The following is a 25,738-nucleotide window of genomic DNA, read 5'->3' on the forward strand; positions in this document are numbered from 1 at the left end:
TAACCATATACCTTCCTTAAAAGTGCGACAATTCCTGGGTGTCTGACACTTGGACACATCTGGTAGGACTGCAGAAAACGCATTCTGCTTGCAAATAGGCAGGTTTTCAAAGAGGAGCCAGCACAGAAGCCCCTGCCATGTGAATGCTCTCAGATCATTTCGAGCCAGGAGCAAACCAAATGCGCGTCAGACCTCCCATCCAATCCAAGTTGTCCATCTGTCCATCTCTATTATTTGTTTAGTAATTATATTATAGTTTGTGTAATTATGATGATTACATTATAGTATATATTTCATGTAATATATATAAAAATAATGTATGCCAAGTATAGAACATCTGGAGAAAAACAAGATAGAATAAGAGAATATTCAATACTCACCATCCAGAGATAACTGCTGCTAATATTTTCATATGTTTCTTTCATATTTTTTCTATGCAAAACAAATATATATTTTTTTCATATTTGTGATTATACTGTGTATGTCCATACATACACAGTTTTACATGATGCTTTTTCACATAGTCTACTAAGCATTTTCCCATGCATTAAACCTTCTTCACAAACATAATGTTAAAAGGCTGCATAATTTCCCACAGTGTGGATTTCCTAAAATTACTTATCTATTCCACCATGGCTGGACATTTAAGTTGTTTTATATACTTTTAAAATGATACGTGACTTTTTCTTTTTTCTTACTTTGTTGCTTTAAAAACCATTGTCATTTCTGGCAGCTAAATGTTCTAACCCTTCTTGAATATTTTTAAAAATTGTTCTCAGTAATTCCTTTTTGTAGAAGATACGCTTTCTAAAAAACATTTTTGAAGTGATTTTGTTTTTATTATTTCAGTTTTTGCACAATAAAATAATGCTATAAAATATAAAATAGTGGAAATAAAATATGTCCGAGTGTACAAATGAACTCACAATTAGCCTAGGAAATCAGATCTCAGCATAAAGTGAGCCTATTAAAGCTCTACTATATAGTAATACAATCAGCCATACTTTTTAATGTATCAGTGTTTAATCTATCAGTGTCCTTTTTCTTTTTTATTATCCAGCTGCAAACTGGTTTCATTGTGGATAATTACCTTTGGTATCAAATGTATATTATCTTCCCAGTTAGGAAAGAGATTGGAGGGAATTCAGAAATCAATAGTAATAAAGTAAACAGAGAGAATGGAATCTATTTCCTCTCTTAGAATTTATTTGAATCCATTCTAGTGAAGGCAGAGACCCTGTCTAATGGATGTTGGACAGAGGACCACAAATAAACTCTATTGGGACCAACTCTCCTTTAAGAAATGCTCTATTTCAGTAAATATCCTATTGTTTGAATATTAAAATGTAGGTCTTTAAGACCCCCAGAAAGATTTGACTTGTGTTGTTTACAGAATTGATTTTAGTTTCTCTTTTCGATGTTTACATATCTACAACTGGGTGTGTCTCCTTTAGGCTCAACCTCTCTCCGGCCTTCATGAAACTATTTTTTGATAGAGGATTGATGTTGGATTCACTGGTGTTTTACTAACCACAGTCTCATAGTCCAAAGGGAAATAAAATCCAGTGTCCCATATTGCTGACTATAAAAGAAGCTCTCTATAAAGTTTCAATGGTGGTGCCATCATGAGGAAAGATAATTTAATACTCAGATTAGGACAAGCCAATGACACCTCTCCTTCAGCACTAACGTGGGAGAGTTAGTTTACCTCGCTCAGACCTCTGAATAGTCTGGCAGGCTAACGAAACTCAGAAAATTGGCATGCCCAGTGTCCCTTGTTGACATTCTAAATCCCATAGCCAAGAAAATATTCCTGCCACGTAAAGGAAACTCATAACTGCCGGTATTCACTGTGTGTTTATTTCCCTCATGTAACACTGTCATTTTGTTTTCTTCAAATCCTGAACTCTATGGGAGTTCATTGGCTCATGTCACAACTAATGGCATTATAGCAGGTGTACTGGAACCCTACTTTCACACCGTTTTCTACCAAAGCTGTAGAGTGCTTGGTCTGGGATTCAAATGGCCTGATTTGGTACCTTCCGTACTGAAGCCCAGGGCCATACTGAGTCAGGAATCTCTTTTCTGTGTTTATGGAATTATAGTCACAGTTAGTTTTAGAATCTGGGCCAAGGGGAACATGGTCAGATTCTGAGTTTATTTCAAAAGCAAAATTGGGCTATTTAAAAAGATGGCATTGCCTATTTTGGGAAATGGATCTTCCTGATGATTTCTAATATTTTCATGGCAATTAAAAAGAATTTCAATAGAGCCCAAATAGTTCCCCATGCAGTAAGGACTTAAATATGCTTCTATCTTTTACAAAGTCTAATTATAAATGTCTTCTTCATCAGAGACATAATCTCACTCCCTCCTGATTTCAAGAGGCTGCGCACTCAGTGAGAGGTACATCTGGCATAATTCTCCCTCAAGAGGCTTGCTGCCCCCGGCATAGAAAGGCAGTCAATCTAAAGTCTTTTCCATGGAGACTTACTGTGCTATGGGAAGCAACCTGACAAGACTCGTTTGGGGTCACACCTCAAACCCCTGCTAAGATCTTTCTGCTCTGAAGAGAGAAAGAAAAGTGGAACTTTGAAACAGGCCAAATATCGCAGGAGAGAAATGTGCAATTAGTTTTTCTTCTCCTTGCCTCCTTTTATCATTATACCATCCTTTTATGTCCACGAGACTCTATTTGCAAGCCTTGTCTTCCCTCGGTAGGCACATTTGAAGTCCGCTTAACTAGTAGTCAGAGGGCAGAATGGCATTATTTGTGAATCCCTTGCAACTGACTCGGAGCAGAGAAGGGGGGATGTCAATTTTGCAAGGGCAGCATTATCTGCCGTTCACGCCGCTCAGCCCCAGAATGCTCGTTTGCTTGCGAAGACGAGTGCTGAATGCACTCCTTCCCTCTCCTGTCCCCTCCACATTCCTGCTGAATCTCACATTCCTCTAAGCACAGCCCCGAGAGTGCCAGCCTTTTGACAAGCCAGAAGGAAGAGAAGACACTCTGTGAAAATGGGGCATTAATGGTTTGTGAATCCGAAGATAGTTAACTGATATGTGCATTCAATTAAGATGAGTTTTTCAGTTAAAAGACTCCCTAGGAGGAGAGGCTTGATTCTCATTTCTGGGGTATGAGCAGTTAATGAAGAAAGCATATCAGAATTCCACCATGTTACCCCGAGCTGCCTCACGATTCCATACAATTTTCAAGTTACTTGATTAAGGAAAACTTGCCAGGTGAGATTAAACAAGCTGGAAGGTGATAATGGAGAAGTGCGTGTCATTTCTCATCTTTTTTTATGAATGACATCACCACCATACACCTCACAGAAAATGGTTTGGGGCTTAAGTGTGATCTTTTTTAGAAAGTTTCCCTTTTGAAACTTATATCTTACTGGAGTCAAGTCTTTATATAGCATATATGAATATACATTTATCTTTTCAAGTCGAAACCGGATTGTTTTTGCTTGAGGCATCTTTTATTGTTTGTTTCATTCTGGGTTGCCCTGAAGGGAAAGATAACGTCATTCTTCCAATGTATTAGCTAAATGCTTCCACCGGGTCAGTCCAGTGTAAGGGGTGAATAGGTGGGTGGGCGCTGGAGACTCACTGCCTGAGTTTGAATCCTGGTTCTTCTCTTACTGCTGTGAAATTTGGGCAAGATCCATCACCTCTCTGTTGTCCTCAGGGTCTTCCCTTATCTGTCAATATGGGGATGATAACAGTACAGATTTCCTAGGGATGGCTAAGAATTAATGGTATATAACAGTGCCGAGCGCCATCTCGAGCACATTCTAACCGCATCAGTTAGCATGAGCTACAATTCTTACCACATTTCTATTACACGAATGAAAGTAAAATCAGAGCACATTGTTTTTAATCCTAGGGGTTTTTACAAAATAGACTTTAAGAGAGATTGATAAGAAAAAAAAAAAAAGTGTGGACACTTCGTAGATGCGCTCCAAGATACTTTCAGGAGCTTGGGAGCCTTCGTTGGTGTTCTCCGCAGTTAGTGTTCGTTTCATAAAGTGGCAGGGCCTTTGGCTTTGAAATGGCCAGCAGTTACACGAGATAGATCTTGTGATGAAGATGTTGTCATCTGAAGGGTAAGTTTGATGTCTTTTTCTACAGGTGAAATTTCATCATGCTTCTTTTCACTGCCCACCACACCCCCCGCCACCTGCTAACAACCTCAGTTTTCTTACCTGTGAAATAAGAATACTTACCTCTTGGGGGTATTGAAAAAAATAATTTAACAAAAGTAAAATGCTGAGTACCAGTTCTCAATAAATGACCCTTCTTATTTTAAGTCAGGCTTATGTGGAGGACAGATGTGGAGACCTGGAGTAGACTGGGTCCAGCATTTGAGTTTTCATTCCGATTCAGCTCTTAACTAGCTACTTGATCTTGCACTGATCACTTAGGGGCTCCAAAGCATGGTTGTGTTTTGTTTTGTTTTGTTTTGTTTTGTTTTGTTTTGTTTTGTTTTGTTTTGTTTTGTTTTGTTTTGGTAAAAGGAAGGATCTTTGCAGCAATAAAGTTCTGAAGTTGATTGAATGGATGTGCTGTTGTCCCCCTATCTGGCCGCATCAAGATCAAGTTGTTAATTCCAGAGTTCGAATGGAGACTTACAAGAAAGCATTCTTATCTAAAAGTTGTTTTGGTCGCTTTTGAAAAATGCAATCCAGTATATTTGATTTTGTTCTTAAAGGGTCACAGTACCTATTGTCCCAATATAATCATAAAATTTTTCCATCTAGGACTAGGTCAGCAGTTTATCAAGCCTGGTCTCTGCCCCTGCAGTTATGTCTCAGCTCTCTGAAAAACTCGGCAACAGTATCTGACGCAGTGGCCTCAGGCAAAGTGAATTCCACAGATGGAGTTAAATACGTATTTTCATTTCCTCTAAATTCACCAGCCTCCAATAGAGGTCGGCAGATTGTAGAGAGAGAATATGGAAGGAAGGTCAATTCTTTTTCCTTGTTCCCGTTTAGGATTCATTTTAAGCTGCTCCATCACACCTATTAATTTAGGAGGGATTGGAAGGTTCCAGTTGGAGAATTTCAGCTTCTAGTTCCGGTCTGAAGGAAGAAGAGAGCCCGGGGGTGTCAGAGCAGGAACGAGGCCTTCTTGAAATACAAGACGGCATTTCTGAAGTTTCACAAGGCTGGTGTGGCTGGTGTGGGCCTGTGCCCAGTCGGAAAAATAGAGTTGTTAGGAGTGGTTTGTGTGGCCACAGGACCTACTTTTATGGATACCTCGGAACTCGATGATTTAGTCTCCGAACTTAGTCAGAGATAGCCAATTTACCCTCTAAAATGCTGTTCCCATTTCTAACTAACCATCAGTGTACCAGAGTACTTGTATCTCCATGCAAATTGCTATCATTGAGAATTTAACCACGCAAGTCACTTTTATTAGTAAAAATTAGTCTGCCGTCGCTCTGTCAGCAGACTAGTGCCATTCTCCAACGGCATCCTGTCGTAAAATCTGTTCATGATGCACGTACCTTAGGAGAACCATTTGCAAATCTTAGGAGGACTAACCAGAGATATTAACTAAATGTCTTCCCAAGAGCTGAAAATAACCCAAAGAAGCACTAACGAAAAGTTAGTCATGATATCCTTCAATAGGGAATGTGCCATGCCATCTTTAAAAGTCCTTGGCCTCACTTGGGGTAGGCCTCCCCTGCCCACCTACCCGTACCTGCCCACGGTATTTCATATAGACCAGGAAGCCTCCCTGGTGCTTGGGATGAGAAGTGAAAACTCGCAGCCTGATGGTGGAAGCCCATGTTTCTTTTGGCTATGTTAGTGGATCACCAGAGTGTGCTCACAGATCAATGGTGACAGCCAGCATTTCCTTCCCCTGCTGGAGAGTGTGGTTCGCGTGCCGAATAGACCTCTTCCCTTTCATCTTTTCCCTCTACATTTAGAGAACTTATTATACCAGCTCAGTGATTGTTCTCTGATACAGTTTCTAAATCCCTCCCCCCCTGTTTCTTGCGGGGGGGTGGGGGGTGGGGCACTAAATTCAAATGGGCATGTGAAAGACTTTGGGTCAGTAATTTAGTGACTGGTCCATTCTCTTTAGCTCTTGAGAGCTGACATTGGCCTTACTGATATAAATTCATTAAGGTGCTTTACAATGGAGATTTGGTAAAGATATGCAACACAAATAACCTTCTGTGCACCTGGCGTGGGAGGTGAGGTTCAAGCCTTTTCCTCGCCGAAGGTCAGAACCAGTGTCCAATTTACAGCAAACCCACTTATGATGCTTGCTGCTCCCTTTGGTTTTTATCTTCACAGTAGGTTTAACCTGACCAAGAAGTAATTACACCATTATTTTTTATGTGGTGCTTTATTACTTGCTTTTCAAAATTGGTTTCCAGCATCTCATGAGCTAATAGCAACAAATACGTGATTATAATGTTCACTCTGTCGGGAGGCATAGGGTTATTGCGGAAGTGGCCACATAGCCATTGCCCACACAATAACTGTTACTCCAGAACGAGTAAATTGCTTAACTAAACAGCTATTGATTGTAAGTCATCAGGGACCAATATTAAGACCACCAACATCCAAAGGAGAAGATTAAATTCTGGTCACATATACAAATGTATTTTGTTTGTATTTTGTGGCGAGAAGACCCAGTCCTCAGTGGTTCATGAGTCCCAAGCTAGAGCGGGTTAGAAGTAATAGAACCTGATTGGGGTGCCTCAAAGTCATCAACTTGGTTCTAGCCACTTCAAAGAGAAGAGTCAAGATTGGGAGTAATAAAAAAACCAAGAGCCATGGACAATCTTCTCATCCTCAGCCTCTCTACTCTACTGACAGGAACTGACCGATTCTAAAGGTGAAGTTGGCCCATAGCTTTTGTCTGCAGGCATGTAAAGTTCTACACTTTTCTTGGGGACTGAGATGACTCTGATCTGGGACTGAGTGTCCTCTACTTTCTCATACACTTCTTGTCATTAGCTAAGCTTCTGTTGGGCAGGCAGATTTGCCCACTACTCTTACTCACTTAGTGTGTTCATATCTTCGTATGAGGGTTACTGCATGAGATAAAAGAAAACTAGAGCCTCTGGGCTAAAGCATTCACAAATCTCCTGAAACTGCACTTACACCTACATGCATGATCTTGGAATGGCCTGCTTCAAAAACTTCTCCTCAGACCTCTCCTGGTTGATCACTCAGCTGCACCAGATGGTGTGGACAACCCCTTCCATTTTAAGCTCCCCATTTGATTTCATTGACTTTATTCTCTCCTGGTATCCTTCTACTTTTTTGACCTGCCGTTGTCCTTTTTGTCTCTGAATCTTTCTCTAACTATCATTAACTGTTAGTGTTCCTGTAGCACACTGTCTGTCCCTGGTTCTCTCCTCACACCAGTGGTTTCAGCTATATCTTGGCATCGCCCGTAACACTAACTCCATCCTTAGTCTTTTCCCTTAGTTTCAGGCCTTTATTTCCAAGCGTGTAGTAAACATTTTTACGTGGTTGTCCTATTGGCATCTAAAATGCAGCACTTCTGAAATTGAACTCGTGACTTTTTCCTTCCATATATAGTTTTCTTTTTGCATTCTTTATGCTCCTAAATGGAGACTCTGTCTCCCTATTAGGTGAACTAGAAGTGTCAGCGTCATCCTCCACTCTTTCTAACCCCTCATGCCTGTTACCGAAGTTATGTAAATTCTATTCTAAAATATTTCTGAAATCTCCCTTTTCTTCCACGAGTACCTCATCATTAGTTCAGTCTTTCATTTTCCATTGAATTATTGCAATAGTAGTGACTTTAAAATCCATCTTTTATTGGACTCTTAAGGTTATATCTTTGAAATATAAATCTGATTATGTCAACTCCTGTGATACGGAAAACCTTAAAAAGCTCCTTGTCATCTACCAGATAGGGTTCTTAGCAAGGCACCGAAGGCCATTACTGTTACTTCAACATCCTACACCCACTATGAGCTATGCTCTCCCCAAACTGGAAATTCCAATCTTATCTAAACACATCATGTCCTTTTATATTTCTGTGCCTTTGCTCATGCTGTTCCTTTGGCCTGGAATGCTTTTCCCACCCTTTCCAAAGGAATAATCCTATTTCTCCTTATACATCCAGCTCAGATATGACCTCTTTGGTAAACGTTTCCTCTGACTCTACTATAAAAAAATTATCCTTTCTTTCTTCTGTGTGGTGTATTATTAGGATGTTAGCAATGTTTTGTAACTTTTTAAGTAGCTGGTTATAGGCCTGTCTCCTCACTGGATTATACAGTTCTCAAGGGTACATCACAGTGCCTAGAAGAACTTTTCAAACTGAATTTTCCCCAGCTGGGATGCACAGGAAACTGGACTGCATTGTACTTCTTTTTCTTTTCATCTTCTTAAGCACATGGCCGTGTACACAACAAGCATCTAATTTTATCAAAATAATTAAACAATGTAAACATACTAAGTCTGGGAAAGAATCTCATCTTGATTAGCTGTCTTCTACGTATTTTTCTTCCTGTGTGGTCACAAAATTTATATTGTTTTAAAACAAGTCTGCCCTACTACAGACAGAGCTCGATTTCAGGGTAATATTTGAGAATCAAAAGTGGTGGAATTTTTTGAACTGTAATTTCAAATTAGCATAAGTGGAGGAGGAAAGGCCGAACCCCCAAGGACAAGTGAAACAAAGTTGACATTCTCTTAGAATTCTATACTCTCATATTGTATTATCAGTGTTTTACAACTCTGTTTATGTCTTTCTGCTCCTCTAGATTGTGGAGCTCCTTGAGAGTGGAGAATATGTAAATACATCTAAGTAATCCTGTATTTCCTGCATCTGCCCCTATTTCTAGCAATAGCAGGTATTCTATTATTAGTAATAACAATTGCCTGTTGAGTATTTATTATGTGCTAAGCACTGTACAAATCATACCATGTCACATCTTCACTTTACAGATAAGGAAGACTTGAAGAATGTGAACTTTCCAAAAGGCACATAGCTGGTCAGTGATGTAGTCTGAATGCAAATCTAGCTGTGTCTTATTCCAAAAGAAGAGAAATGGGAGTCAAATGAGGTCTGGGGTAGGAGACAAAGGTTTTCATGGGACATAAGTTAAGACAAAGTGGACTAGACTAGATCGCAGACAGAAGGGTATATGAGGAGCAAGAAAAGCATTAAAAAAGTCCTGCAAACCCAAATTATTAGAGACCTAATAATTCTGCAGGCCTCTCAGTTGTCTTAACTTGGCTATTCTAGCAAAGAAGTTAAGAGCAGGAGCCAGACTGCATAGGTTTAAATCTCTGACCTTTCCCTCATCAGCTCTGTGGATTTAGGCAAGGTATCTAACTCCTCCAAACCTCAGTTTCCTTCTCTGAGTAATGAGAATAACAATCATCCTCCCTTTTAGGGCTATGGTAAAGGTTAGATAGGTTAATCCATGTAAAGTGCTTGGCACATCGTAAGTCCTTAGAAAGTGCTGGCTGCTGCTGCTGTTATAATTATTAAAAGAAGAAAAGACACAACAAATGAATACCATGGATCCTTGTAGCATCTTAGCATTTAATTAATTCTATACTTCTGAGTGGATCCATGTTTCCTAAACTTATGCACCAATGTGTTCCTGCTGACTTACCAGTGTGCCACTGGGTATTTTAAATGTGAGGGAAACAGGTGATATTTTAAGTCAGTCAGATGCCACACAAGCTACTAGTTCTAGCTAGTTCATAGCTCACCATTAGATTGGACTGCATTCCCTTCAATGGTGTCATAGCTTTGCAAAGCTGAATTTTCAGCAGTTCCTGTGGTCAAAGAGAAGTGTTTTCTGAAAATCAATATGGAATAATAGAAAAGAGAGTGGTGATGTCCAATCTTATTCTAAGGTTTCAGAAGTCAGGCAGTACCCAATGGGAGCACATGCCCCATTAGTAAATTGCTGTTTTCATTTTAGTGTGAAATAAAAATATTACATATTTTTTCTTCCAATTTCTTTGTATTTTTTTTCAAATGGTTAGTAAGTTGTTAGAATATAAATATTAAACTATTTGAACATAAGTAGTTAATAAAGTCTAACTACATATAGACAATGAATGAAGTTATACCCAGAATGTATGTTAAAGCTAAAAAAAAAGGATTTTCCATACTCTGATATTCAGGTAGCAGAGACTTTCTGGCTGAGTCTAGTGCTAATGATACATAGCAATAATAATCACTTAGGCTAGGTCAATACTGAAAAAGCCTGATTTCATTTATTTTACATCAAGATGCTATTTAGGGTTGGAATTTAGACTGATAAAAATGTCTAGGCTTATCTGCAAGGCCAGTGTAGCTCTCTACATAGCCTACTTGTAAGTTTTCTTTGACTCCATTAAAATATTACCAAATAATTGCTTAATCGTCTAATATCTGCAAGTTACAAGTACTTTCCTATTTTATTAGTCAAATTAATGGATGATTTGGAGTCACTTTTATATCACTTTTCTTGGGATTTTTCCCTGTCTCAACCTGACGGTCTGCAGAGCTCTGCTATAACCTCATTATCCAACTCTTCCGAAACCTGTCCACTGGTTTAGACGAAACAAGTCTGTGAGCAGTGGGAGTGGTGTTCTGGTTGTCTCATAAAACTGAGATATTAACAATCCCAAGTAGGACCTCAGCCCAGAACTCTGTGCTTGGTTAGCACGAGGCTCAGAGGAGGGTTTCGTAGCTTTGGAGCCTGACTCGGTGCTGTTCCCCGCTGAGAGCCATAAGTTGCTGGTAGCTTGTTGTAGGAGAGTAATAAGTATTGTTGTTTAGCAATTGTGTTGTTGAAATTCAGCTCCACTATGTCTGACAGTATTTATCTAAAATACTTTCCCTGGTGCGTGTTCAAGTTCCAGTAAACCGTGTCTTATTGTGCGACCTTTTCATTTTCCAGTGAAAAGGGATCAGCTCGTCAGATAAAAGCTACAAGCCAGAGTACAGGAAAAATGCGTGCTCAGAAAATCCAAGCATGATTGAAAACAAGATGTGTTAAATCAATGCGGTTTATCGCCTGCCTATTCCCGGCAATTGCTGTTCTAAGCTCATTCTGAACAAACACTGGATGATAAAAGTATGGTGTCAAGCGCTCGCTGGGGTGGGAATGCACGAAAACATGTTTATCAGACAGGCTGAGTGATTTTACCCCCTTGATAACAGTTATTGTCAAAACTCTTTGGGAAGCGATCTGAAGAACAATTATAGAAGGAATATTACTCTTGTTATATCAGAAGATATGCCAGCAGGGGAGAAAATTATGGATTTATCCTTAAACGTTAAGAAAGAGAGACAGAGTGTGTTGGTCTTCAGTACTTAAGCACCATCATCCATTATACAGTGAAAAACATCCTCTTCTTGTTCAAATGAGCATATTTGGCTTTGAAACCTAATCATAAATGATCCCAATTTTTAAAAAAAATCTGAAATGAAAAAGATTGAAAGCAAAACAAACAAAAACAAACAAACAAACAAAAAACACTCATGAAGATCTTCAAGTTTCTGTTTGCTTGAGAGGTTTAAACTTGCATCAAATTTAAAACCTAAATTAAGGCTCCTGGAAGGCCAAGCTGTTCAGAACACATCATACCGATAACAGGGGCACCTTCCTCATCAACTTTATTACAATCAGAGAGCAGTACACTCTTCATTAACTATTGTGCATTCACCTACTTCCTGCTTTAGATATAGACTGTAACCCTTCAGGGCAAGAAAGGGGTCTGTTTATGCAGAGATGCCCCCACTTCTGCCAGTGACTTTTCAGCAAAGGTCTTCTAGAAAATATCAACTAGATGTTTTGTGTCTATTTCTCCTAAAAGACAAATCAACTTTTGAGAGCCCAAGTCAGACCTAGAAGGAGAACTTGATGAGGTAGAAAACACAGCTTCTTGATCATTTGTGAGTCAAGTTTCAGATACCAGGATGGCCTCCCCAACCGGTTTCTGTTGGATGACATGGTGAGCTCTGAGTAAGAAGTCAGGCCAAGTGACTTGTTCACTTGCATGAAGTCAGGAGTCTGGGAACAAGGATTCTTCTTAGTGTTGGATTTCTGTCTCATAGATGTTCAGTGAATAAAAGTAGCAGTTTAATTGATTTGGTAGCAGGTCTTATCAATAACGCCACAAATAGAGATTCATTAATATTAAAATAAAGTAGTAATTTTGAAATAGTACAGAAAACATGTCTGATTTATGCAGCTGGCTCTTTCTGTGCCTCAGTTTCTCACCTTCCAACTGGGAGTAATGATTTTTGACTATGTCAAGAGCATAGTGAAGGAACCAGTGAGATAGTACCCATAAAGCACTTTGGTATGACTGGCAAAAGGGCCTGATGTGATCTCGGGGTATGTTTAAAATGACACCTCTGCAAGCAGCTACTGTGATCCTTCACGTCTATAAAACCTTCAGAGGTCCTTATAGGTTAGAGAATAATTGAGTTCAGGATGTAAAAACCTTAAAAAATTAGTTTTCTTTTGCGGACACCTTTAAAAGTAATCTGTTGAAGTATAAATTGGTGTAAATTTTATGAAGAATAGTTAGGAAATATATGTATCAAAAGACTTGAAATGTGTCTCTTCTTATATCCAAGAATTTCTCTTGAGTGTTATTGATGATAGCACTCTTAAATCTGAAAATTTTGGGAAAAAACATACATCCCTTTTTACAGAGCATTTGTTACATAAATTATGGTCATCCATATAATAAAACCATAATAATAAAACCATTAAAAAGAGTGTAGTGGATATAAATAGGTATATAATCTATATTTATATAAAACAGTATTGTGAAAATGTGTGAAAGCATACATACTAATATAAATAGAGATTATGTACAAGTGGGGCTATTATGGGGTTCCCACCCTTTTTGTGTTTCTTTTGTAATTTTTATATAATAAGAATGTATTTCTTTAAACTTAGAAAAACAGTAAAGCTATTTCCATTTTGAAAAACAAAAGAAAGTCCCTCTTAATTCTTCCTTCCTGCTCTTGATTGCTTTTGCTTCTGGAAGAGTTATTAATTTCCAAACACGCTTTTCTTTGTATTCCAAGTGATGGTCCTTAGGGTCTAGCATCTTTTTCTCCAAGTGCCCCTGCCTTTCGTCCTCCTGGGCTCTCATCCACTTCCCAGCTCCCTTTCTCTCTTCAGTCTTTACCTTCCATGCTCTGGCTCCACACTTCGTAAAGAGGAATTAGCCACACCAGCCAAATGACTGTACCTTCAGTGGAGAAAGGTTTTACTTCCTTCGCTTGCTTTTTGAGTCTCATAATTGTTGCCACACATCAAGAAGTTTGAAGACTACAAATAAGAAGTCAGAGCATGTTCAAAGCCAGTTTGGAAAATTTCCTTTGGCTCCTATGTAGGTAGATTCTGCCCATGCTGGCTTCGTCCTGACACCCTTCCGGTTCAGTTACAGCTTTCTGCAGTTCAATGAACTTCTTCCCAAAGCTCCCCTGGATCTCACTGGCTTCTGAGGCAGGGCCAGGCTGGAAATGCATTTCACACTGAAAGCAGGGCCTTCACTTGCAAGGGCTTGGGTTTAGGTTTCTTAGGGAATGGATCCCTTCTACTGAAGAGATGACTCCGAATGCCATTCGTGCACTAAACATCTAGGCAAGCAAAGAAATATCCAAAATGGCTGGGAATGCCATTTTGATGGCATAAAGAACAGATTTCTTTATTAACCATATTTCTGGCTCTTGTTTAAGTTTCTGGTTGATTTTTGGGTTTCTATATTTTGAAGTCAGTCTTAAAGATAGGCTCATGAAGATAACTTGCTGTTTTATTGTCTACCTCTGGTTGTTAATTTAGTGACTGGGGGAAAAGTGGGGCCATTATGGAACAAAAAGGCTCTGCCTAACACATATGTAATAACTCTCATGCCCAGAATGGCTCTGCCTTGAAGGGAAATGCTCCCTTAGTTCAAACACAGAGTAGTCACCAGGGAAGGCTGGAGACCCAGGTGCTGGTTTTATCATTGCCTCTGCTAGGAGGTTTTATTTATTACTTGGCATAGAGTCTAGCTATTTGTTTGGACATTAAATGGCAACAGAATATAAATATGACCTTCCTAATATCTGCATTTCTTTTTATTTCCAGTCAAAATGACATCATGTCACACAACCATTAAAAAAAGGAAATTAAAACCCCAGAAATATGTTAAAACACTGCAGTGAGTCGCGGAGCTATAAAAGCTGGGGAACTCTGTGCGCTAATGTTGGAATGGCACCCGGAGCGCTTCCCCCGATGCTGGGAACACAGCCCTCCAGCCTCCCATTTCCACGGTTTCCGGGAATAAGTAGTCAAGACGTTAAGGAGGACGGAACACGATTTCTCTAGAAGTAAACTCCGAAAAGAGAAAAATCAGTTTTCATAACTGAGAATGTATCAGTCTTGACTACATGATTTTAATTTGCAAATAAATCCCCTCAAAGAGACTTTTCTTTATTTGATGTGTTTGTGAAGTGGATTAAAAAAAAAAAAAAAAGACTAAAGGTTTGAAAAGGCCACAATCCGCATATACATTTAGTTAGGATTTACTCATTATCAGCTGCTTTGCATGGAGTCGGTAGGTAATCTTGTCCTTAGTATAGTTGTATTTTTCTCAATTGTATTTGCATATAGCATTTCACACTGCACGAAAATTTGGACACTGTAAACAGCAGTTCCATATAACAGAGCTGTCTGTCTTGACCAGGTCCTCCGTTGAAGCCCACAGGAGGAGGGCTCTGCATAGAAAATGCCTGGTTTCCTTTAGGGAGTGTCCGAGATCGGGACATTGCAAAGGGACCCAAAGACTTTTATAAGCAGTCCTAACACAGGGCCAGATGAAGCGGCTTGACTTTTTTAAATAACCATTTAATTAACTTTTACATTTTGAAAACAAATGACTCCGAGGAAGCTGAAATGCCAGCCTCACGCATATATTTCGTGCTTCCTACTAATGCTCAATCCCCGGTATCATACCATAGCCGTGAGTGAGAAGACCTTTCTGAAATCTCAGCTATGTCTGCCCTGCGAGCTTGCTCTTGTGTGTAGAAACATTTGATCTTGCTTTGTCTGCATTTTTAGGCAAGTTTCTGACTTACCGTAGTGTATGCACACAGCTCCATAAGGACCTGCTAGGCTTATTCAGCTAGGATGTGTCTACCTCTAAGTTTGAACAGAACAGTGGAAGACATCATGAATTCAAATGTTTGTGGCTCCCCAATGACCCGATCACTCTGTAAATCCATGTGTCCTCTTTAAGTGTAGTGTGACTCTAGTGAGGGCCATGTCAGAAACAGGAGCAGAGGTGGCGACCCATCATCTGACCATCAGAGAGGCAAGCGAATGGATTCTTGAGCAGGAGGGAAGCCTGGTTGTGAGAGGTGGAGCTGTGTTCTGACTCTACAATCCAAGTAGTTCACCTGTCTTTTTGGGTTGGATTACTGATGCCTTGTGGAAAGTTTACTTTTAAGGGCTCATGGTGTTCTGATACAAAACAGTCAATTCCTGCAAATGCTGTCTGGACACATGGTAGGTCCCAAAAATGATTGTTGCAGCAATGGAAAATTTATTATCTTGTAGAATTTTTAAAATGCCCACATTGGTCCCATTTCATTCTGATCACTTAAAAATTGAGGCTTTTCTTATTTGGGATTATGGATTTTTCTAAGCCTGTGAGTCTCCCTTATTCTATTATCAGCCCTAACTGGTTTAAGTTGATACCCTCTCAAACCCTGTTCAAGGAGTGTGGATTAGGCGTTTGGGAGCGGGGCTGCATAGGCTGTTCTCATCACTTCACTCCTTTTGCAATTTACAGCTTCATCTGTTTTTTCTTTTTTCAACCTAAAATGCTCATGCTTCTTTATTTGTGGTTAATTATGCCCAATTAAGTTTTTTTCCCCTTTCTCTACCCGATTCTCAGAATTGTCCCAAGTTTTAGAGGAAAAAAATTGATTAGTCCCATTTCTACTGGTGTCCCCTGAGCCCTGTGCCTGAATACAATGAGGTCACTTTGTTGAAGGATTAACTTTATATTACATTCTTGCAGGGTAGATGTATGTCCCTAAGGTACAACTACCCTCACTGATGAAATAAATATACCATTCTTTATGATTCCTCCCCGTTACCTTCTCTGTTGATTTTCAGAGAGTTTATGAATAGTCACATATTTATACAACTGGCTAAAAGTATACTACTTATTTTTCTTATGGTCTGTAATAACCTATGCAAGGTTATTAAAGGGTATACAGACCCCTTTTAAGGCATAGTTTCTTATGTCATTACTTTATACAAGCAGGTCAAATTCCATGTCGGCAATAATCTCTTGCTCTTAACCTTTTTCTCTGATTATAAAAGTAATATATGTTCATTGTGGAAAATTTAGAGAATGCACAGCCAAAGAGAAGAAAGAAAGTACTTTAAGACTCATATCTTAGAAATAATTACTGTTGGGCAGTTTATATGCAGACACGTTTTCTTTATTCTCTGTATGTTCATTTTTTAAAAAGAAACCATACTGTACGTGTGCTCCTGTAATCTGCTTTTTAACCTAGCAGTATATTATGTCAGTATATACCTTTTTCCCCCTTTGGCATTGCTTTTGATGACTGTGTCATATTCCATTCCATGGGTACGCCATAATTTAACTGTCCTTCTCTTTAGATATTTCATATTTTCAGGCTTTTTTCATAGACTCTCTATCAGATGCTTCTTTTCCCTCAGTAATTGGTTTCATTTTTTTTCTCTGGTTAATGGAATCAGAGAAATCATCAGGCAGCTTTGAATTTAAGACATTGAGCTTTGTCTTGCATATCTTTAGTGTTATCTCTGTGTGCAGCACTGGACAATTGCATTGTAATAGTCAATACCTGAATTGAGGGCAGGTTAACATATTTCAAGATATGAGCATAGAGCAAATCATAAATGTGTGGGAAATAAATTAAAAGCCTTTGTCTTACTATCTGAGATATTTCTTCTCACATAAGGTACTTCCATAGAGTAAATGCTTATTTTTCTTTGAATAATGAGTATAATGTCTCTAATTCAGTTACTTCTTGTGGCAGCAGAATGACTTCTCAGTTCTTTAGCTATTCGTTCCATGTGATATTTGAATTGGTTCTTTTAATTGCAGGTATTAAGTGTCAGTCATTCTACTGTGCATTGGCCGTATGGCCCAAGAAACACAGCCTCCCAGATACATCAGATAGTCATTCAATTCACAACCATGGTTGTGACACAGTAGGAATTAATTCATTATGCAGACACATGAAGGGGTGGGTCAGCAATTCAAATTTTTATTGGTGGCTTAGACTGAAGAATAAAACCAAGAATTAGAATTTTCAGGATGCTGAATGATGTCTTCAATGTTGAAATGATGCATTTAATTGTCTAAAGCTGTTTTACTTCTTTGTTGATAATTACTATTATGGGTACCAAATAGTAATTAAACGTAGGTGCTCATTTCTGTTGCCCTCATGCATTTCTTGATTAAATACCATGAATTTTACAAGTAACAGGTTCCCTGCACAAAGAGTCCTATGATTTTTTTCTCTACAAGTCTAATTTGAAAAAAGAATTCTTCTCAAGGGTTTAGAAAGTAATCATAAAATGGGAGGAATGATCAATATTGTGCCTTAACTCACATACTAGTAGAGAGAGAGAGATTTGGTACACCTGGGTGTAATTTTAGTTAATTTCCACAAGAGACAGGTTGAAAGTTTACTTTTTGGAAGCGGGGGGTTCGGGGTGGGTGTGGGACCCGGAAACATAGCTAAATTTTATATTTGCAAAAATGATTACATTATATGAAATGAAAATGCTACTCTATTAACAACTTCAATAAGCATTGCATTTTGGGGAAAGATCTTTTAAATAAAAAGTTACCTGAAGTTCACTCTAACTTAAAATATACAAGTGAGGAAAAAGTACTTACTCTGATTTATGTGTCTTTTGGAGGTGTAATTATTGGCTTTTTACTCACCTATGTAAAACAATGTACTTTTGTAAATGGATTTCTGGCCACTTTATGCAGCCTTTTTTTTTTTTTTCTTTTTTTTTTCTTACATAAAAAGTAAGCACTGTCAATCAAGGAATTTTAAGGTTTATTTCCTCTTTAGCAATGATTGATAGCCTTTTAGATTTACAAGTTGACAAGTTAAAGGGTTCTATTGGTATAATTATGTACTAAATTCACAGTCTTTCAATTTAAATGTCCTTTTAAAACCACGAGATTATCATACCTGTATTTTGAAAAGTGGGCCAGTCAGTTTGGGTTGGTATACAAATTGCTTCCATTAGCCTTGGGACCTATTTGAATTTAATACAGTTTTTTAAAGTTAGTAGGAGTACAAATCTTACTTTTAAAATTTAGATTAATGGAAATGCATTTTAAGTAAAGCATGTGGCAACTTGTTTTCTAATGTATAGCTCAATGTCAGAACTACAAAGACTGTCTTTTTGTTCAGTATGGGAGAAAATATGTAGTTGAATACTTTGGGTTATACTAAAAAAGAAGAAAAGAAGAAAAGAACCTTCCCACCCTTGACTTGGAGGATATGGGGGATACTGGTAGAGGATGGGGCTGCCATCTGTTCTTTGCCAGGTGAGGACGACTAGAGACATTTCATACCCTAGGGAGGAATTTTGAGAACGATAGACCAGAGTCCACTTTGTCTCGTGTTTAATTTAAGGATGTTTTGAAGAGGGTGTAGTCAATATGGGTACAACGAGGCCCATCGTCTGCAAATATTATTACAGGTTTGGTTTTTAGTCTTTTTAAGAATTGTGGGAGATCCAGCTGTTCTAACCTCGTGCTCCTTAGAGGCTGTTTTTTTTTTTTTTTCTCCTGAAATAATACTGATGTTGGTGTCAGTCTGTCGTTTTAGATGTGTTGTATATAGGGGAATTATCAATGCTTGTCTCTTTGCAGACTCTACTAAGGGTAGAATAGGCTCTCTATGCTGAGAAGACTCATCTCCTCGGCCCCTTGCCACATCTGCAGGCTTAAATGCCCCAGAAGGCACTGGGTTAGTGTATCAGCTGTCACTAGAGATTCTGCAACTAAGCAAGTACCTTTAACTCTCTGTAGATACCTTCGGACAAGCCTGTGAACATTTTGACCTCAGCTTCTGACCAAAGTGAATCCTAAAACCTCACATCAAATACCATTTTACTTTCTATTTTCAATAATGTCAGGAATATAGAATTTGGCCAGAAAGGCAAAGTTCAAGACCTGCTACTACTTGTTTTTTTGAGCGAGTCACTCCCCACGATGGTAAATGGGAGAAATAGACAGTGGAAATGTTCAGGAAAGGGAACAACTTGTCTGATTGTTTCATAATGTAATTCAGAGGTATCATTAATCTTTGGACTTCTCAGTTGTTTCTACACCACCAGTGTTTCAAATCACGTTCCGATTTACTTCCTGAAATTGTTCTAATTGTGTGACTTCTTCATTGCAGCTCTCAATGAACCCACCATCGATTACGGTTTCCAGAGGTTACAGAAGGTCATTCCCCGGCACCCTGGCGACCCTGAGCGTTTGCCAAAGGTCAGGACACCTCCTCTTTGGGTTATGGTCTCTGAAAATTTGGGCTTGGGTGATTGGCAGAAAACTTTGCCATTGATAAAAATTAGTTCATAGAGAAGCAACTCAGTATTTTTGTGCGTGTGTTTGGTACTATAAGGTAAGTGATAGAAAAAGTAGCAAGCACTCATACGCCGGGTAATATTGTACTTGTTTTTACAAATATTATGTCATTTGCTCCTCTCAAAAATCCTCTGAGGTTGGTACTATTACCATCTATATTTTAGAGAAGAAAATAATCAAGCAAAGAGAGGTTAAATCATTTGCCCAAGGTCATACAGTATGTAAATTGCTAAAATGAGATTCAAACCTATACAGCCGGGCTCCAAAGTCCAGGTTATTAAACACTATGTCATCCCCACTCGCAAGATGCAGAAGAATACTGCTTTTCTACCTACATGAAAATCCATGCGTAGCCCTGGTGAGGGGAGAATAGCTAGAACTCAAAAGAAAACATTGGTAGACATTTCTGTCTTGCAAGAGCCTTTTCCTTTCAGCCTCTTCCTTCCAGAGTCATCCCACCTAGTAGGGACATAAGGCACAAAGGTGAGAAATTAATCAAAAATTCATATGTTATTAATTGCCAATGAAGAAAGAAGGAAATCCACATGTATTGACTTGAACTTGTCTGTATTAGGGAAATTCCAACCTCTGCACCCTGTGTGTGAGAGATTGCTACATACAACACTACACACAACATTACACGCATTACAGACAACACTACACACACTACGCACAACACTACACACAACAGAACAGGTACATTTAATAAAAGTGCAACCTAAGTTCTGCGAGGCAGCTAACTGCCAAAGAAGTTCAAAGTGCAGACCTCGTTGAGCTACCATTCACTGTTTACTGACAGCAAAACAAAATTTCGTTCACTGCACCCTGAAAACTATTATAAATTCAATGAGTAGGTGAGAGGTCCTTTCCTTGCCACATAAGTCCAGGGATATGTCACTTCCAGGTTTATTTCTCCTCATAAAGTCCTTATAAAAATGAAGTTGGCATCCTTCCTAGCTCAGCAAACCTCTTCAGGGGATCAGTTCGTCATCAAATTCCACCTGCATGCCGGCTGCCCCGGGAGGCAGAGCCACCTGTCAGGACAGGCTCGTCCAGGAGAAAGCTACCCACAACCGGTGTACAGATGCAGGGGGCCCGTAGGTTGCGGGAGGGGGACACTGCTGCCCAAAGACAGGAAGTAGTGTGACGAGCAAAGGCACCTCTCCTCTACCTAGACCTTGGGGAGAACCACACAGCCTGCCATGGAGTTTCCACATCAGCCACTTACTACTCAACAAAAGGTAGTTCTGATGATTTGCCAGCAAGTTAGAGCAGCTGGGGAGCGGGCGGGGGGGGGAGCAAGGGGGGGTCCTTGCTTCTGAGATCTCTTCCATCCAATCGCAGCAGAGCAGGAAATCTAACCCTGGTGAGTAGTTGGGTAAAAGATGTATCTTCTGTGCTTCAGCTTCTTCATCTATGAAATGGGGACAGAATCATGCCGACTCCATGGGTATCAGGTAATCCCGTAGGTGCGCTCGGCACAGCATCTGACCCACAATGGCTACTCTGTAAATATTTACTGAAAAGTAGAAAATAAATCTGGTTTAAGGTTGAGGTCTAAAGAAGCTGAGCAGTACTTTTCTTATTCACAAAGAAAGAAGGAAAATAGAAATATAAGGTTGAGTTTTGTGTGCTTACTTTTAAAAACATTTTACAGTAGCATATCACGTTCAGAAATATTGAACAAATAGCACAGGCACGTGTCACTTGGTCCCTGGTGGCCTGGTGGTAAGGTTCCCAGCCCCCTTTTCCTGGGTTTGGGAAGAGTAATCAAGGACACAATGGGTTTGTGTGTTAAGGAAACACTCCACAGCTTGCATCTACCACTTAATCGTGCCAAGACTTTGGCTGGAGCCCACCTCAGGAAGCTCTCTGTGTGACTCAGATCAGAGTGGCTGTCCTCTTGGCTCTGAATGTTGAGGTGGAGCAAGAGTTCAAGAGCAGGGCCAGGAAGCAGCGGATGGAGCCAGCACGAGGTATTCCTGTGGACTTGGGAGATTTATGCCTCTGCCGTCCATTGTTGGGGGGATGAAAATGGGCTCCGCCTTTCTTAGAATCATGATCAGTGTTTGTCAAACAGGAGTGTTTCAGTGAGCCGTGGACCACACACCTTAAAAAACAAACTGCACTTTATTAAACCCATGTGTTTGCGAATAGACAAAGCTAGATTCATACAACCACCCACATATTCTGTCAAATGAAACTGCTCCAAAGACCAGGCAGACAACTTTCCATAATAATATGCCTTTGTATACTGGCTTGTGCTTTTTCAAAGAGCTTATACATGCTTTGTTTTATTGGAGCCCCTCTTGTGGGAGAAGTCAGAGAAGCAGACATCATTCCCATTTACCAAATGAGAGAACAGGAGCAAGCTGAATCCTTCTCTGTAAATTATTTCATCCCTGAAAGTCACCATTAGTGATAGCTGCTGTGCACACAAATTTAAAATACTATAATTATGCTAACCCTGGATGTTTTTTTGGTTTCCTTTTGCATATGCACACAGGAAAAGTTGACTTTTCTTATAAGGTAGAGGCGAGGGGTACTGGGACTGTGGCCAATCCCAAACTCCGAGGTGCTGAAGTGCATAATGCAATCTGGAAACGCTGAGCAAGGAGCGCCCTCCGTTCGGAAGGCCAGCAGCGTCTCCATCTCCCTTCGGTTTGTTGGGTGTCTTCCTGATGCTGAGCGAGCGTGAGGGCACAGGCAGTGAGAGCAGACCCTGAGCCTAGCTGGCATTCCCTGGGTTAGCAGTAGATTCCCAGGAAGCAGGGAACATCTACTTGATGCCAGCTGTGGTTTTTGAAGAGCACAGAGGTCAAGACAGAGGGCTCTCAGGTCAGACCCCTGCTCAGTGCATGCGACTCGACCTTCCCAAACGAGGCTTTCTCCTTCATAAAGCAGCTGTCCCATATTGTTGCCATTGGGCATTAATGAGATAATTTATGCAAAGAGCTCTATCTGGCACATATCAGTAAGTGGGGATGACAAATGCCTGCAAGGTGGGTGCTCCCCATTTCACAAGAGTCAGAGTTCCCAGAGGGCTGGTGACTTCCTACAACTTCACAACTAGAGAGTGGGAAACAGATTTGAACCCAGGTCCTTGGGCTTAAAAGCTTCATCGTCACCACTGCATCGCGTTCCCACTTTCCCCTTAGATCTGGGAACGCACATCATTCTGCCCTGAGATGAGCGTCTCTCTCCTGTCCCTGGCCTTCACCCCAACCCCCATCCTACTCAAACTCTCACCAGCTTTCTCTCATTTCCCCACCGACGAGTTGGTGTGGAGACCTCCACAGGGCGAACGTGTTTTTTTTCTCCAAGAGCCAGTCCCTCTTTTGGAGAAAATAAAGCAGTTTGAGAAAAGTAACAAAGGCGGCATTTGTGTATTTTGCTTTATGGAGCTGAAAATATCTGGTAAATTGATCCAGTGGGAGTAATAAATACACATTACTTTATCTTGTTCTTCATGTCCTATACCCCTGAGCCTTGATAGAACAACACCACTTAATAGACTTAAAAAAGAGTAATTACACTCATTGGTTGTGTGATTTTTCAGCCCTCCCAGCCCTGCCTGACCTTCTAATTTAGCTCACCGTGTCTAACTAATGCATTTATATTCATCTTTTATGAAGCATGTATAGTACAGAATTGACTTTAGAGCCTTTTTCAGGTTTTCTTCCTTGTTTTCCGTTTTGTTTGTTGTTGGGGGGGTTGGGACTCTTCCTTTTTTTTCCTTTTGCTTTTTTGGTAACCCCTTTTCGTTGCTTGCCGGCTTTTTTTTCTTTTATGAAACATAATAAAAAGTATTTATTACATTTTTACTTTAAAGCTTTTATACATTCTAGCATTATTTACAGCTAAACATGCAGGCAAAAGATGTGAGTGTTTTAAAAATGATTACTGTTAATGTTTCTGCTTGTCAGAAGTGCTTAAATTTTCCTGCACTTTGTCTAAAAACTTAGTACTGTTGCCTTTTAAGAACAACACATTTAAAAGATCTTGCAAGTCAGATTTGCAAACACTGCTGACAGTTTGTGATGAATGATATTGCAAAATTTGCAAGATGTTTGTCATTTCACACAGCCGAAATATTAAGGAATGGATTAAGAAATGCAAAATCCCTATGGAAAACAACCATCCCAAGCAAAACCCAAGCAAACCTCAACCAAACCTTGAACCTGGAGAGCACACACACCAGAATCTCTCACCAGGGTTTTCTCTCCCAACTTCCCACTCAGCCCAATTGTTCTCAGTGCATTTTCTCTCACCATATGGTCTCCTCATTACCATACACTAAGAGTCCATATGGGAAACTTGTGAAATGAACTGTATTCATTTTAACTGCCAGATGAGCAGCCTTTTGCTTTGCAAGCTTAGCTTAAGTCATCTGCTGTCTTCGTGTTGTTATGGCAACATGGCACCAATAAAAAATTCTAATCTACTGTAAGTGATCACAGTATTTTAAGTGCTTGCCTATAACTGCCCTCTGAGGGGAGAAGAGAGGAGGCGTTATCTTTGTCCAAGGAGCAGAGGAGTGTTCTCCATTCCGGCAGGTGTCAGTAAAGAAGCTGGTGAGGCGGAGGGTGAGGTGCCAGAGCGGCCATGTAGTAGATATGGGTTTGCAGAGGGGTGGATGGTAGTGAGGATGGACTGTAGACCCGCTGCGTAGGTCTAGAAAAGCATTCAATGTCAAAAACCACAGTTCTTCCGGCAGACACGTTACTCGGCCGGGGCAGTGCAGCCTGTCCCGAATAAAACTCAAGGTTCTGAGACTACAGGCAGCAAATCCTCACGGCAGCTTCTCTTTCACTGACACATGAAGAAATCTCAGCCTCCCTGAGCCTGCTCTTCCTGTACATGGGAATTAGTCATTCCCAACACCATGCTAATTAAGAGTACCTTAAAGTAATGGAAGTAGGCAGCAACATCCTTAAATATAAATCATTTTCACCTCCGTGGGCCACATGATATGTTGCATCTCTGTCGCTCTATCTGTATTGAAAGTGAATGTTTATGGTCTCAGTTCATCAGTTCACATTAGCCTCATGCTGAATATTTAAACACAGAACAATTTGAACACACCATGAAGGAAGACAGTGACTGCACTTTCATTTGGAACAGCAAGGGCTCATCTAATAATAATTTAGTAAATCAGCCATTTAGTGGCTCGGTTGTGTACTGCATTGTGCCAAATATTATTCAGTTCAACTGTACACTAGCAGAATTGAAATTCAGACTCTCGTCACAGGCACTGTTTTTGCTCAATGGAGAGACGAGACCCCAAATCACCCTCCCTAAAGAGCGTTTGCGTATAGTGATTTATCATAAATACAGAGCTGGGGCAAAATAAAACTGGAGTTGGCTGTATACAATGTATTCTAATTATATTTTTATTGTTTTAGTCTTTATGCAAAGACTATCGGTAATTCAAAACCTGCAATTGCATCAGTGAAAATACAAATAAGAAATCTCTGCATAACCGTATTGCCTGTTAGCAGAAAAGGGGATGACTAAGGGATTCAGAAAAGAATGAAGAAAAACTCCACCTCTCCACCTTCCACACTGTGATACTGGCCACCGTCTCTCATCTTATTCACTGATTTGTTTTTTTTTTTAATTTGAAGAAATTTTGTTATCATTATACTCAGGAACCAAAGTGACTCAAACAAACAGATATAGAAACAAAACCAACTCATACGGTATATTCAACTCTTAGACAAAGCACACTCGAGTTTGATTCCTAAAAACATTTTTTCTCTATCCTCTGGTCAAAATCACAAACTATGGAATGCAGTACATTTTCCTCATCTCTCCTCTCTATCTGCCAGAAAATTTACAGGCAAATTCCACATCCCCATTTTTATAGAGTGTAGGGGCTTGCTGTCCCTTACAGTTCATGCTTCTTTCCTCAAGGGAGTTTAGCCTAGATCTATGCACCTCTGAAATTATATATAGACTCTTGTGTGTATGGGTGTGTGGGGGTGTGTTATGAATACGCACACACACACACATATTTACATATTATTTTTCTGAGGAAAGAGACTGTAGCTTCATTAAAAAGGCCCAAGACCCCCATAAGAATTAAATATCTC

General features: G+C 39.7%; 1 protein-coding gene across 1 annotated transcript in view; it reads left to right on the forward strand.

The window, feature by feature from the left end:
- The window catches only part of EBF1 (early B cell factor 1), a 368,250-nt gene that overhangs the window by 317,275 nt on the left and 25,237 nt on the right, over window positions 1–25,738 (forward strand). Inside the window, exon 10 of the mRNA XM_023528620.1 lies at window positions 19,456–19,544. Coding sequence (XP_023384388.1) covers window positions 19,456–19,544 — 89 coding nt within the window. The remainder of the gene's footprint in view (window positions 1–19,455; window positions 19,545–25,738) is intronic.

Source organism: Pteropus vampyrus, unplaced genomic scaffold (assembly GCF_000151845.1).
Source record: "Pteropus vampyrus isolate Shadow unplaced genomic scaffold, Pvam_2.0 Scaffold30, whole genome shotgun sequence".
In the NCBI taxonomy this organism is placed as follows: Eukaryota; Metazoa; Chordata; class Mammalia; order Chiroptera; family Pteropodidae; genus Pteropus; species Pteropus vampyrus.